Below are 14,678 nucleotides of genomic sequence, written 5' to 3'. Positions count from 1 at the left end.
TTCCTACATAAACAGAAAGTGAAAGATGGGTTCTCACCATCAGATCAAACAAGACTGAATTCCCTTTTATCCCCTACTGTGCTCCCAAGTACCCCCCACAAACCAACGATAACATTCCTCAATGTATTAAAGCTAGACTGCTACTAGTAGTGGAGGCTCTCCAAGCCTTACACCTTTGTGGTTAACAAGCGTTTCTTGGGTAATAAAAACAAATCTGAAGGCAGAAGAAGCTATTGCCTTGAAGCATTTCTTAGACATTTTAGATTAAAGAAACACACCCAGTCCAGGAGGGTGAAAAGCCCTAGAACCATACATAAACTGCTTGATCCATGGAGTCGATAAACAAGAAGGCTCATCAAGCCATCAGAGGTGCCATGATATGGCTGCAAAGAAACACTTAAGACAGGGACAACAACTGGACAAAGTCCACCAGAAGGTCCAATACATGACTGACTGTGGCATTGCGGGAGAAAGTCCAACAGGAGCACCAGGATCGCCTGTGGCCATTGGCAATGCCAGCCTGATTTCTACTCAATGCTTCTTGGTCCGTGTAGGAGTTGGTACCATGTAAGACCACCTGAGGGGCAATCAGTCCAACAAGCCCATGGGGTCAGAACTGAAGAGGCTCAAGGTAGGACAGGGACAAGAAGCTGATGATTTGTCAGATAATACTATTTCTTAACTGCCCAAGAAGCCTCTATTGTTCACCCAATAGAGCTGTTAACTTCGTCTTTGTATTACAACTGGCCTAAGCCAAGCACAAAGGACAAGTCAAGTGGCCACTTAACTCCGTTATTTCGGCGGTTTTAAAGTACTTGAGGCACCACAAATATTGACAAATGAAGAATGAAGAAATAATTATCAGAAACACAAGACATACAAAGTCAAATGAAGAAATCGATGTCTTACAGGAAAAAAAAAACCTGAAATGACACTGAGATGTTGTGGCTTTGGCATCCATGGAACTGAGTACTTAGGCGGGAAGCGAGTTGGTAGGTTCCTTGGAGAGTGGGTAGCTACTGCAAAAATGGTTGTGTAATAGCTCTAGAATGTTCTGAGGATGTATTGTGCAGGTGCAAGGTAACCCAGTTGTGTGATTCACAGAGACCACAATGAAGAACTCACTAATCCTCCGCTCTCCTGTCAAATTTTGCAAACCTTTAGCTAATAATAAATGCCTCCTTCATTCAACTGAAAAACTGTGAAGTGGGGGAACAACAAAATATTTGCTCCATTTGAAATAACTGCAAATCTACATGTCAGTCACTTTGTTTAGACATATGATCATGATATCCATGAAGATAGCATGTTCTTTATCAAATCAACAAGACACAGTACAAATGCATAAGGACAGATTATTTCTTATTGACTGCATATACTAATCTTCCAAACTATGCACTACCACTATACATCTACACTGTGAAAGCAAGGTCCTTATTGCACTAGGAGAAGGGTCAATGTAAACCTTTCCCCTTGCTATCGTTTCTACTATTGTGGAGCCTTCCTTCATGCTTTGTCAAGGACTCTCATCCCCTCCTATAATGAGGAAATAACTTCAAGGAAGGAGGCGGGGGGGGGGGAGGCCTTATGGTAGGATGTGCAGCAAAGCTTATTATGTCAATTTGTTCTGATAAGAATTTAGTCCTTGACATCCCTAGAAATCTCTCTTAATATAGGCAGTCATCATTAGTGAAAAAAAATCCCATGTGTGGGCTTTGATGTGCCAGAACTCTGTGATATATTGTAGAATTTTCACACGTATCTGTCAGTTCAGGATGACATATTTCTTTGGTGGCAGCAGCACCTGCTCCAAGATAATGGAGCTGCCTTCTATCAGGGCAAATGGATAAGCTATTTTAAATGTAGAAGTTCTGAATATGAATCAGAAAACTACTAAAAAAAATGCTGGTTCAGGAAGAATAGTGAACAAATTCTAAAGGACTTCAGGAAACAGCAATTTCCTACCCAACAAATATCAATACGCAAATGGGTCTCTTAGTGCTACTCACACATGCTGGTGAAAACAACACATACCTGAAAAGGATAGTTGTGCCAACATTGTCGTGTATCCCAAAACCAGGGTGACTAAAGGGAGAGAAAAGGAAAAAAGCTATACCAAAAGAATATGTTTTGTAATAAAACTTTCTCCCTCTTGCAGTATTGCTTCAAATGGTTTCTTTCAAACTACCAAAGTAGTGGAGTCACACTTTTTTCATCCCAGAAAATGGTAACACCTACAAAAATCTCTTATACATTTTTTTTTCTTGGCAAACTTGTTCACTGATTCAGCTTTGTTGCAGCAGAAGAACATAGGTGTACCTTAAGTGTACATTGGCTGTTTCTCCAAAATTTTATAAGTTATTTTTGTAACTACATTGGCTGTTTTCTCCAAATCTTATAATGAGTAATTCTTATCACTTAAAAAAATGACAAATAGGTTTTCCAAAAAGAGCAAGTACTGTTTCTTCCAATATTTCACAATTAGACTATGGGACGAAAGCAGGTAATTATTTACTAAAAATCAATTAAAAAAAAGAAAAAGAAAAAGGGATAATCTAAATAGTCCTAACAAGAAAACATCAGACTTCAAAATCTCAATTTCCCACATAATTATTCTAATAGTTGTGATACTGAAGTTTCCAAAAGGTTATTACACTTTTACATGATCACTCAATTGCTTGCATTATGTTCTCTGCATTGCCAATAGCTTGAACTGCTATATATTATTACATACATATTAGCAACTTGGGTTTTTTTTGGTACCATAGGTATATTACTTTCGCCCTCCATTAACAGGTTTGGTCACATGTTCCTCAAGAACACTAAAATAAATAACTAAAGTACTTGTGACTGTTCTCTGTGACTTTGTGTTTTCAGTGTTCCTCAACCATGATAAGGTATGAATTGCCAAGTACTGTTTCAGGGATCCTAAATCTAGCGAAAAATCAATTCATGTTCTAGTCTCAAAGCTTTCTGAATCATTCCTATCTTTACTAGATTTAGTAAAAAACAAAAACAAAAACAAAAAACAAACCTGAAATACTGGGAATTTAAGGTACAGTTGTCAAAATAATCCAACAAAAATGTGTTTTAATAGTTTAAGTGATTATATTTTTGGTTTTCCTCTTTTGAACCATGCTGAGAACCACCTTCATCTCAGTACTGGGGACCAAGTGGGATATTTCATAAATAAATAAACGTTTTAGGAATCACTCATACCCCACAGACTTTACAATCACCTTTAAGTTCAAACTATTTTTTTTTAGAAAAAGAAAAGTCAGAAATTTCCGTTTGTTATGTAACCTTTTATTTTTCATCTTATTACTTAATAACCAATAATTTCAACGTCACTGCAATTTCAATTGAATCTGTAAATGTTTATAAGCAACTCGCACTCTCAGCCAGTAGACAGAATTAATGGGATTTTAGACAACCACTTTTCTCAGTTCACAGAGATATCATTGTTGTTTAGAGCTGCATTTAGAGTTGCAGTATTAGTCCCAGTAGTTTAAACAGAACAGACAGTGGATGGGAACTTGACATTGAACTTTCTCAGAATATAGTGCGTTAAGTAACAAGTTTACACCAGTGTGCCACCAATCAGATGATGAGCTTTAAAAAAAAAAACAACCACCCTGTACAGCAGATTGGGAAAAAAATATGACCAGAGATTTCCCATTCCTTGTGCCTGAATCCAAGTGTCAACAGCAGCATTTTGGGGTTTCAATAAGATTTGAAACTTTCAAGTTATCTGACAAAGAGGTAGTGATGCTCTTTACTTCAGCACAAAACAATGCAGCAGTCTCAGAAAAATCCAAGCCAAGGATGGGCAAAGTCCAGCCCCCAAGCTGTCGTTTAGGTTCCCAGGGCAATTTTAAGGGCCCCAGCATGTGGAAAATAAATGCTCCCCTCCTCGTGGTCTCCACACCCTTTAGGGGATGTGGAGCTCACAACTCAAAACAATTCCACTGTTATGAATATGAAACTTGGGAAGGGGCTTCCTTCAGTTTCTTAACTGAACAGCATAATATTTTATGTTTTCCCCCCAAAAATCTGTGGGGTCAAACTGAACCTGTTAACAGCTAAGGGAGAGGGTTACCCCCTGGCCTATATTTATTCCAAGCTCTCACTTACTTTGCTTTATTTTATAACCTAAGGCCAAAGCAAACTGTTTTAAAAAGAGCATCAAAGTAGAAATAGAAGATAAAGGATGCATCATTTGCATATAATTGATGTTCCAGTCATCCTCTTAATATGTATTCATAGAAGTGAGAGTGTGCTCTCTGTAGGTGCATAGTACTTGTCCTCTTGCACATGACAATCACGCAACTACAATTTCTAAGATAGAGATCAGAATCCTTTCCAAGGAACAAAGGACAAAGGTATTGCAAATCATAAACAGGTCTATCTAGTTCTGTGGTCAGAAAGAGACAGACCTACAGCATTTCTATGATGAAGCATTATATAAATGCTACCTTACCTCCTGTGCCATGCTGTAGTTAAACTAAGCACTGGGAACAATTAATAATCCCACTAAGTATAAATTAGGTACTGCACCAATCACTCACCGTCCAAAGAAATTTGAGTCCATAGATAAATATACATAAATAAAATATTAGCCTCCACCTGGAAATGAAAAACAGGTAAGAATTTAATACATAGCACAAAAATCCTGATCTTATTAAACAGTAAGTAAGAGTCCACTTCAGTTGAGGGAAACCTAAAAAACTCTAAGAATAATTCCCACTCTGAAAAACCAGTGTTTTTATAGGTTTGTGTGGGGTTTTTTTGGTCTAGTGGCTGTGTTCTGGAAGAGTTTTTCCTGACGTTCACTGGCATCTGTGGCTGGCATCTTCAAAATGCTGGCATGGAAATGAGTGGAGTATATATATATATATATATATATATATATTGTTAGTTGAGATGAAGTGATTTACATGTTAATTTGTGTATTGTTCTGTTGTTGAATGGCAAGGCCTCAGGTGTCTATTTAATTAGTGATCCACTGTCTGCTGGGAAACCCCCCCTCACCCTGGTGGTTTTCAAGTGCATTTGCTAGGTCTTGATTTTGGTGTTTTTCAGGACTGGTAGCCCAACTTTGTTTACTTTAAGGGGTTCTTCTTTCCTGCTGAAGTTGTCCAGGTGTTTGTGGATTTAAATTTCCCTGTGCATTCTGATCTAATACTTATTGGCATGGTCCAGAATTTCAGTGTTTTCAAACAGCATTTTATGGCCAGGATGGTTTATAACGTGTTCTGCTACTGCTGATTTTTCTGGCTGGCCCAGTCTGCAGTATCTCTTGTGTGCCTTGATTCGTATTTAAACTCCTGTGTAAACTCCTGCAGCCGTGAGAGGGTATCTCCTGTCCTTTACTGAGCAAAGCATTTGCTGGATTTTCTTGGTCAGTTTGTAAACTATTTGGAAGTTGTGCTTCTTCACCAGTTCCCCTATTCTGTCTGTGACTCCTTTAATGTATTGTAAAAATACTCTCCCTTTGGGTGGTTGTCTTCATTCCTATGGTGTGTTTTTTTTTTCTGGGTCTGGAGGCGTTTCTGATGTCTGAGCTGGAGTAACCAGGTCATGGTGGTACCCCAGCAGACAATGGATCTGGGAAATTAAATAGACACTCTGAGGCCTTGCCATTCAACAACAGAATAAAATACAAATTAACATGTAAATCACTTCCTCTCAACCAACAGTATATATACCCCACTCTCTTCCATGCCAGCATTTTCTGAAGATGCCAGCCACAGATGCTGGCAAAACATCAAGAATAAACTCAGAACATGGCCACATAGCCCCCCCCCCAAAAAAAACCCACAAAAAACTATGGACGCCAGCCGTGAAAGCCTCTGACTTCACAAACCATTTTTTGGTGCACGGTAAGATGGTCAACAGCAAACTCTGTGACACTCACATTAAAATGAATTCGTAGATTTCACTTAATGAAGCCTTGATCCATAAAACACCCAAAACACACACAGCTATGGTAGCTCTGTGGTAGAAGAAAATATTATATGGATATCTAATAACAATTCTGTAGTCTAGTGGACACTCACAAGAATTTGTAATCTAATTGACACACACAAGAAATTCCCTATCATGCATTTAAACAGTTTCCAATTTAGAATATAGACCAAAGATAGATGGAGGTCAAATGAGACTTCCACTCACCTAAGACAAATATCTTGGGGAGGAAGCCACTGGAGAATAGAGGTAGAAGCCACAGAGGGAGCAGGCAGGAAGGCAAAGATGTTCAGATACTATAGTGATAGAGGCCATGCATAAAAGGGTAAGAAAATAAATTTAGATAGGACAGAAAAGGAACAAGTGTCCAGGAAAAATCCAGATGTTTTGGAAAATATCTTCAAAAGATAAAAGTTAATTTTATAAAAATAAAAAACTCTGAAAACAAATTAATAGTTGCTTGAATAAACTACTAGTGCTACTGAGTATTCAGATGGTAAGTGGTACTGGTAATTTATAAATGCTATAGCTCGAAAAGATGAAGGAACAAGCATCACTACCCAGGAACGTACAGTTACACCCCCAAAGCTAACGAGTAATAAACATCCAAGTTACCTCTAATGCTACAAATAAAAAGTAAACATTTTATACTACATACTGCTACTTAAATAATAGTTTAAAAGACCATCTTTGTCTCAATACTCACAAGATGTCAACTTTTACAAACACAACAACTGAACTACAGGAGTTAGACTCCACACAAACCTACATGCTCTCACAGAACTTTGCAAGGGTGGTTGGTTTATCCTGGTTCCTCCGATGACGAAACCAACATTGGATTTTTCGGACATCCCAGTCAAGCTGTTTTGACAAACCCTCTAACCTTTTTGCATCTGGGCACTGGAAGAAATCAAACAAATATAAAGTCTTATCTTTTCTTTCTTAGCAATCTTTCAAAACAGGTGCTTCTGATTTCTGGCCAATTATTTTTAGATTCAGAACCTGCTGCTTATTATCTGAAATTCTGCCTGGAAAAGTAACATTGGTTAAACATTTAGTCTAAGAAACAAACTCAGAGGACAAACATTCAGTCATACAGGAATGAATCAAAAATGTCTATAAGCAATACATAAACTAAAATTACAAAGAAATAACATACTAAAACAAAAACAAAAGCAGTAAACAAAAAGCCTAACATATCTGTACAGCCTTACATTAATTTTACATTTTAAACTTATTGATTTGGCATTATTTTCATTTTACCTGTTTCTTTCAAAAAATTACTAAAACAACTAACATCCCCCTTGACCAAAAAGATTAATTTTTCTCTTGATTTTTATTTTATTTTATTTTTTATTTTTTGGCATTTTGCAGCCAAAAATGATGTAATGCCAGGCTTCAACAAAATTAGCTTTCTTTGGAAATGCTTTCACAACCAATCTTACACTTGCCAAGGGATTTCACTCACAAAAGCAGCCAAAATAAATACGAGTTCAGCAGTACCCTTATAATGGAATCTCTAGGTCACAGTAGGGGGTTTGACGTTCAAACAACCACTGGCCACATCTGCATGCAGCACTAAACAATACTTTAATGCTAGCTGTGTAAGACGAACAGAACCATTGCAAAGGATCAGGTTCAAGCACACACATCCCACTCCTCCACTCATATAGTCAAAAGAAACAAAGCAGCTTAAGTTCCACTTTGCACAATTCCTAGGGTGGAAATGCACACTTGTTGTTACGTGTGGAACAGGGATCACCATTTAAAATAGTCTCCATTTTGCTACACTAACCAACTACAATCCAGGGCTTGAAGCTGACTTGCTTACCAACTGATTAGAGTGTTTAAACCACAATTCCACTCTTGCATATAAGCTGTACATTATAAATTTTACACTCGTTTATTCATTCCCCAAGGCATGTAGAAAAAGGAGAAGGGAGAGGGAATGCTTAAGCCTGAGGCTTTGTCAGGGTTCCTTTCTGCTCTAGCACATAGTACTAAAGCCACAGTTAAGTAATTATGTCATTATGTGACCCTGCAGCATCCAGACTTATCCAGTTTAGCATTAATAAAATAAATAAATCCATAATTTTTTTTGGGGGGGTGCACTAATGACAACACAAATAAGTTTACATTAATAAAATTTTGCTCTCAGTTCTGGTATCAAGTTTATTTCCTGATAAATGACGATGCATCTGTAATGTTCTGAGTAACTCAACAGAGCAGCCCAGTTTAAAGAATAAATGAAAGGAAAACAAACAAACAATAATCAGGGAAGAAGAATAGGAAACAGAAACAATCCATGATAACAAAAGTGTAGCTTGCCTGATTTCAGTTCCAAGTCCCATATAGAATTACAACTTAGGCTTGGAGGAAATTTCTTCTGAAATTAATCTTACCCCACATTAATAAGAAAATGTTGTCATGGAAGTCACAAAAAATGTGTTTTGGACACTGTACTGACCTGAATCCCAGTACATCTCTTCCTTATGTGCTTGAATTGCCTCAAAATGATATACAGTGCGCCCACGTCATACGCAAGTGTTCCATACGCGGCTTTCAGCTTATGCTGTGAAGCCATGTGCCAGAAGCAGCAATGGCATGTGTGCATGTGGCACCCACACCATGCCGCATGCATGAACCCCATTGTTTTCAATGGTGCTCAAGCTTACACAGTATATGCCGGGGCAGAATGGATCTCTGTGTAATGGAAGGGCCAACTGTACACTGTTTCACTACCTACACCTTAGTTTGTAATCTGAAGAGTTCTCTAATAAAATCAGCAGTCCCAGACACAGGCACTCACCAACAAAGAGTAAATACTATGGTCTGTCAATTTAAGAATATTTGAGAATAGATGACTGGTAATTTATGCTTCAGATTTCAGCACAACTCCTTAGAAAACAGAAGGTGACCTTTTGCAGCCTTCATTTCTATGATTAGAGATGTAATAGATAGTGAAAAGCTGTCTGCAGCCCAAATGGAATCCATATTTGTGTTGCAGACATTTGCATTGTGTCAGAAAAGAGGTTGTGCTTCACCCTTCATGAAGAAGCAAAAATATAAGGCTGTTTGCAGCTGGAGTTTGCATGTGCCTTGAGTCAGGACAGAAAGAGACATTGTGCTCAGTGCTAACCAATGGTAACATCACGAGGCTCAAAAACAGAGGCAGGAGGGGGACCTAAATGTTGAACAGTATTCATAGTACTGAACACAGGAGGGGGCTGTATCACTTAGCACAATTGTGGCATCAGCAAGAATGAAAACATCTAGAATTATCATTTTGCTGCCCCTAGAAATGGAGGAATCACAAACTGGTAGGGATGAAGGGACACCTAATGTGTGGTGTCTGTCTAACCAAGCTTCAACAGCTGCATTCAAAGAGGAGCTATGCTGCTTAAACTGGTACAAGGAAGAGATACAAAGTGAACTTACTATAATGTTGCACATATCTGCACCTTCCTGTCTCCTTCACAAGCAACTGAATCACCAAGGGCTCAACATGGGTGGGAGGTACATTTTATTGAGGCCCAAAAGTCTAGAGGGCCCCAGGAATCCAGAGGGGTAGAGCCACACTGTAATTCCCATTATTATAAGAAAGAACTAAGAATACCTAGAATGTTTCAGCAATCTGAAACATTCTGAACTTGTGGGCTTCCGGATCTAGCTCTAGCCTAAGACCCTTCTTTAGAACTAGCCCTAAACTAGGGCTAAACTAGAACCGGGTGAGATTAAGAGAAAGGTTTGTTCTCTTCTATTTGACATGGTCCATCTTAGCAAGAACTACAAGTGCCAGAGTTCTTCCTGCATAGTCAAGAAGAGACAACACTGTAAAAAACAGTGAAAGCAAGTGCTGCTGTTTTCCCTGGCAATATTTGCTGACAGTGTGTCTGTCACACTTTCAGTGCAAATATGGACAATGTCATCTGTAAATTAAACTAACCATAAACATTTATTATATATTCCATCCAGTCTTAAAATATATAATATTAAAGCCAAGGAAAAAACAGGAAGCAGCTTATGAATATCTGATTTACAAATATCTTGCAAATCCTTCTGAATGTTTGCCTTCTGAAATGTTGCACCTAAAAAAAATCAATTCTGCTTTTGTAAACAAATATGAAATGTCCTCACTTATATTATTAAGTGAGATTTACAAGAAACAACTACAGCTTTGTTTGCACATTACTAGTGACTGTGGGTGGATCTGAAAGAAGTTTCAGCAAGTTAGTACTCAACATAATTTGAAGACACACTACAATAAGACAAGAATGGTTATTCCATCTAACCATCCTGTATACCTAGTGTGAGCATGCAAGGGACATAGGGAGTCAATGTGTAATTTTACAATGAGAAAGGTCAAAAAGCATTAAAGTCAATTTATCTAATATTTCCAACCACACTGGTCCATTAGAATTTTTAAAAAACCAAGACTGTCAGATAATCCCTTTATCAATTACCAAAAAGTTACAAAATAGTTAGCAAATCTATAGAACTCTCAAGCTTGGTGTTATTATTAAGCAAATATTGTGAAGGCAGACATTTTTCAGAAATGTGGAATATGGAACAGTAATTTCACAATTAAAATAAACTCTTTTCATAGCATATTAGATTGTATGTAACAGATAAGGGATTGTGCTGTTATTGTGGGAAAGAGGTCCACATTCCTAGTTTCTGGTGGGCCCCAAATTGATCCTTTAGTCCTGCACATTATAGGCACACTGTGTGTTGGCTGGCAGAATACTGTCAAGGTTGTTGCGTCCTTATCAAATCTGCTTATGCTTGCCTATGAAGGACTGAGAAGACCAGATGAAGACTTATGCACCTACTGATAAAAAACATTAATTAATTAATTAATTGAAAATATACTGCTCTCTGGAACACCTGTGAAACTTCATATTGTAGTGTGATTGCCTTCTGTCATTTCCCCCCATAAATTGGGATGTTTATAAGTATGATACGTTCTCATATTTGTCCTAAAGAAACTGACATGCTTAATCTAAAATGCATCTTCTGTGGAAGACAGGTTTCTATGCTTGCAATTACATACAACAATATATCCAAGCTGTTTTTGTTTACCAAAACCCCCAAATTCTGTTGAATTCTGTGTTAAGGCCTCATTATTCAAACAACTATCTGTTAGAGTAGTACTGGGGTAGGATTAGATTTTACCGATAGCTCATAGAAAATAATGGTTGGTTATGAAGTTGTAGCCTGACTGCTGATTTCTCCACCAGAAACACACACTCACACTCTTAGGGGAAGGGGGGCTGAATTAAAAATAAATATATGGGGAACAAATTAAGGAGCTGCATTCCATAACATTTAAATGTGCCTCTGATAATCCAGTTTTCACAACTGTGGTAAGGAGTGTATTTTTCCTGGACTGCAGCAGCAGAACTGTGAGGAGAGGGGAATATTAGCTAAGGCCTGTTACAAATGGGCACCCTAATACATGCTGAGTACGTACTATGGTTAGAAAGGGGCGTCCTTTCTGGACGCCCCTAACCCTAGTACGTGCTTGGCGCGTAGAAAATGGCGGTGCCCATGTCCGCACGTCACATGGCGCTAATGCCATTGTGAGTGCGTCATTGGCACCTCGCAGCGTCATTAGCATGCTGCAAGAAGAAGCTGCATTTTGCAGCTTCTTTTTTGCTGCGCAGAGGAGCCGCACAGTTTGGCCACAGAGGCTCCTCCAGACAGCAAATGAAGGTGCTTTTCAGACTGCCCTTTTGGGCAGTCTGTAAAGCGCCTACGTTACATTTATATTTTAAAAATTATTTTATTTTATTAATTATATTAATTATTCTAATTATCTTTTTCTCCAAGGATTTAAAGGCAGCACTTGGTTCTATCCCCTCCCCACCAATCTATTTTATAGATTCCAAGTAAAATCTGAAGCACCACTCACCTTGGTGATAGATGTAAACACTTTTTCTAGAATTGCATTGGGCTGAGCTCTGCGAGGTCCATTATCTTGAATGTCAAGATGTACAGCACATGGTTTGGCAATAAATCTGGAAAAAACAATCCCAAACAAGTAATGTATAACACAACAGCAAAAATGTGGAAGCTCAACATCTATATGAAACAATCTCAAGAGCAATTCTGATGTCACACTAATAGTCAGGCAACAAAAGTTCATCCCTCCATATAGTCTAGTCATATTCCACAGTACTAAAGGGGCAAACTGGTGAACCCTCTCATTAAGACAAATTGGGGAGGGGGTTACTAATGCCATTTTAGGCCTCAAAACAGTATTGCTTATTCAAATGATATCTGCTATTACTTCATTATCTACTTGGAAGATCTCTACAATTTTGGCAAACTTTATAAGTACAAGATAACAAGTGTTGAAAAATGATCTTTACCCTTTCAAAATGTTCAAACAGGCATATAGTATACAGCAGTGATTCCCAAACTCTGGCATTCCAGGCGTTTTGGACTCTGGCTCCCAGAATCCTAAACTATTGGCCAGGATAGCCAAGGCTTCTGGGAGCTGAAGTCTAAAACATCTCGAAGACCCGAGTTTGGGTATTATTGGTATAAAGTATACTGATTTCAAATTTTGGTGAAAAATATTGAAGTACTTCCTTCAGGTTTGTGGTTTGATGACTTTCTGATCAAGAGTTGAAAAGTTATTTAGGTTTCCTGTTCTGTTAATGCTTGTGACATCAACTGCTGGCAAAGTTCTCAGTTTCATTCTGACGGTTAATACTGCCACTACTTTAATGTTTTTAGAAAAATCTATGTTGCAGAAAGAATCTAGAGTAGTGGATTTTCTGAACAAAGCTGGGCAAAAACATTGTAAAATGGATCAGGACCCTAACATAGAGTAATAAGAAGCTTTACCACCACAGCCCATTAAAAAAATGCTTAAAGCAAAAAACAAATAAAAATAAAAAAACAAAGGAGTTTGTCAGATACAGGAGAGTAAAAGACTTGAGAGAGAAAGACAACACAGAGAGGGTTAACGAATACAGAGTCTCATCTGGACAAGGTAGCAGAGGAGAGAACTGCAGCCAGGTATTATCACAAAGTATTCATCCAAAAGCACCTTTGAAGTTAGAGGGTGGTGAACTGAGAACAGCAACTGCATTCCAACTGGCTCTATGCACCAGCAGACAGTCACAGGTCTGAGAAAAGAGACCCTATAGTCTGACTAGAGCTGGATAGGTGATTTACTGGACTTCACCTTCTCCCATTTTTTGTTTTAAATAGGGAAGAGTACTGGACAATTGTAGTTCTACTGATGTTGTTCAACTGGAACTTCCATCAGCCCTAACCACATACCAATGTTAAGGGGAGACAGATGCTGCAGTCCATTAACATCTGGAAGTCTATAACCTGACAGCCTCTCATTTAGAGATTTGCTTTAATTTTCATGGCTGTCTGAACTATTATTGCTTCCTTCTCCCTCCATGTGAAAACACATTCTTTTATCAAGGAACATATTTTACATTTATTAGCATTTGTATATAAGCCTCAGAGTATCATGCCATATTTCTGATGAATACATTAAAAACTAATATATAACTGTACCACTTATTTTTAAACAGTTTAGGACATAGAAAAACCAGAATGGTAAAATACCATGATAAACTACTACAGGGTAAAGCTCATGCTAACAGTACACAAAAAGCCTGGGTTACTACTGTATCCTGGCTTTTTATATTGTTTGAAATCACCCCTTTCTCCATAATACTTGACTCAAAAAATTCGCAGATGGAGCTACTATTGGAATGTCTGAAATCACAGAAACAGACAAAAGTGGGAACCAATTTTAAAATCCTCCACAATGCCCAAACACATTTAGCCTAAATGCAAGCATACATATGCAAATTAGATACAGACACCATGATAGTATGGATAACTTTCCTAAATTGGTGCAAGGACAATAATTTCCATCACATCAATTAATTATTGCGGGCATAGGAAGGATATTGCAAAACCTTTCTAAATCTTGTCTTTGTTTATGTGCTTTTAAGCCTCCTGTCAATTTAGGGGGATCCCATGAATTTCCTAAGGTTTTCATAGGCAATGGATCCTCAGGGATGGTTTTGCCAGTTCTTTCTTTTGAAATATAGCCTACACTAGCACCTGCTGTTCACTGGCAGTTTCTCATCCAAATATTAACCAAGGTGTCCTTTAGTAATTATATGCACTATGACTTTCTTCTATCTTATCAACAAAGCAGGCTGCTAATATGTTTACTGGGATTATTCGAAAGCCAATTTGTGGTTTTTTTGGCACCAATGCAGCATTTCCTCTGGTAACACATACCTCTGCCACCATTTATTTTAATAACTGTTGAAATGTAATTTTCTGAAGACAAATCTGTAGACCCAGCCTATTCAGAATCAATCCTAATGTATGTGAGAAGGATATTTCGTAAAGAACCCTACAGACTAGCCTCAAGCCAGAAGTACCAGAGCTAACTTCTGGTGAGAGATGTTTAAAAAAGAAACCTGGTCTCTTCATATGTAGCTAAATGGCTGCAAGGAGAGGTAATAAAATCATCTTAAGGCCAGTGCACAAATCACCAAATATTTTTTCACTGAAAATTAGCACTTGGATACCATGTGAAAAGCTACACTCATCATTTTGTACTAACAACAAATGGAAGCACTCAGTAATATGTTCAGATCAAATTGCTTTGTTTAAAACCACATGCTTATAGTTCGTCATCACCTTAGTCAAGGCTGAGA

The 14,678-nt window shown here is 37.9% G+C and overlaps 1 protein-coding gene across 1 annotated transcript in view; it reads right to left on the bottom strand.

The window, feature by feature from the left end:
* Window positions 1-14,678, bottom strand: part of CERS5 (ceramide synthase 5) — a 52,701-nt gene that overhangs the window by 20,007 nt on the left and 18,016 nt on the right. Inside the window, 4 exon segments of the mRNA XM_042451513.1 lie at window positions 2,035-2,085; window positions 4,569-4,626; window positions 6,737-6,867; window positions 11,882-11,987. Coding sequence (XP_042307447.1) covers window positions 2,035-2,085; window positions 4,569-4,626; window positions 6,737-6,867; window positions 11,882-11,987 — 346 coding nt within the window.

Source organism: Sceloporus undulatus, chromosome 2, assembly GCF_019175285.1.
Source record: "Sceloporus undulatus isolate JIND9_A2432 ecotype Alabama chromosome 2, SceUnd_v1.1, whole genome shotgun sequence".
Lineage (NCBI taxonomy): Eukaryota > Metazoa > Chordata > Lepidosauria > Squamata > Phrynosomatidae > Sceloporus > Sceloporus undulatus.
Note: the sequence above shows the minus strand (reverse complement) of the source record. Positions and strands in the feature narration are given on the sequence as shown.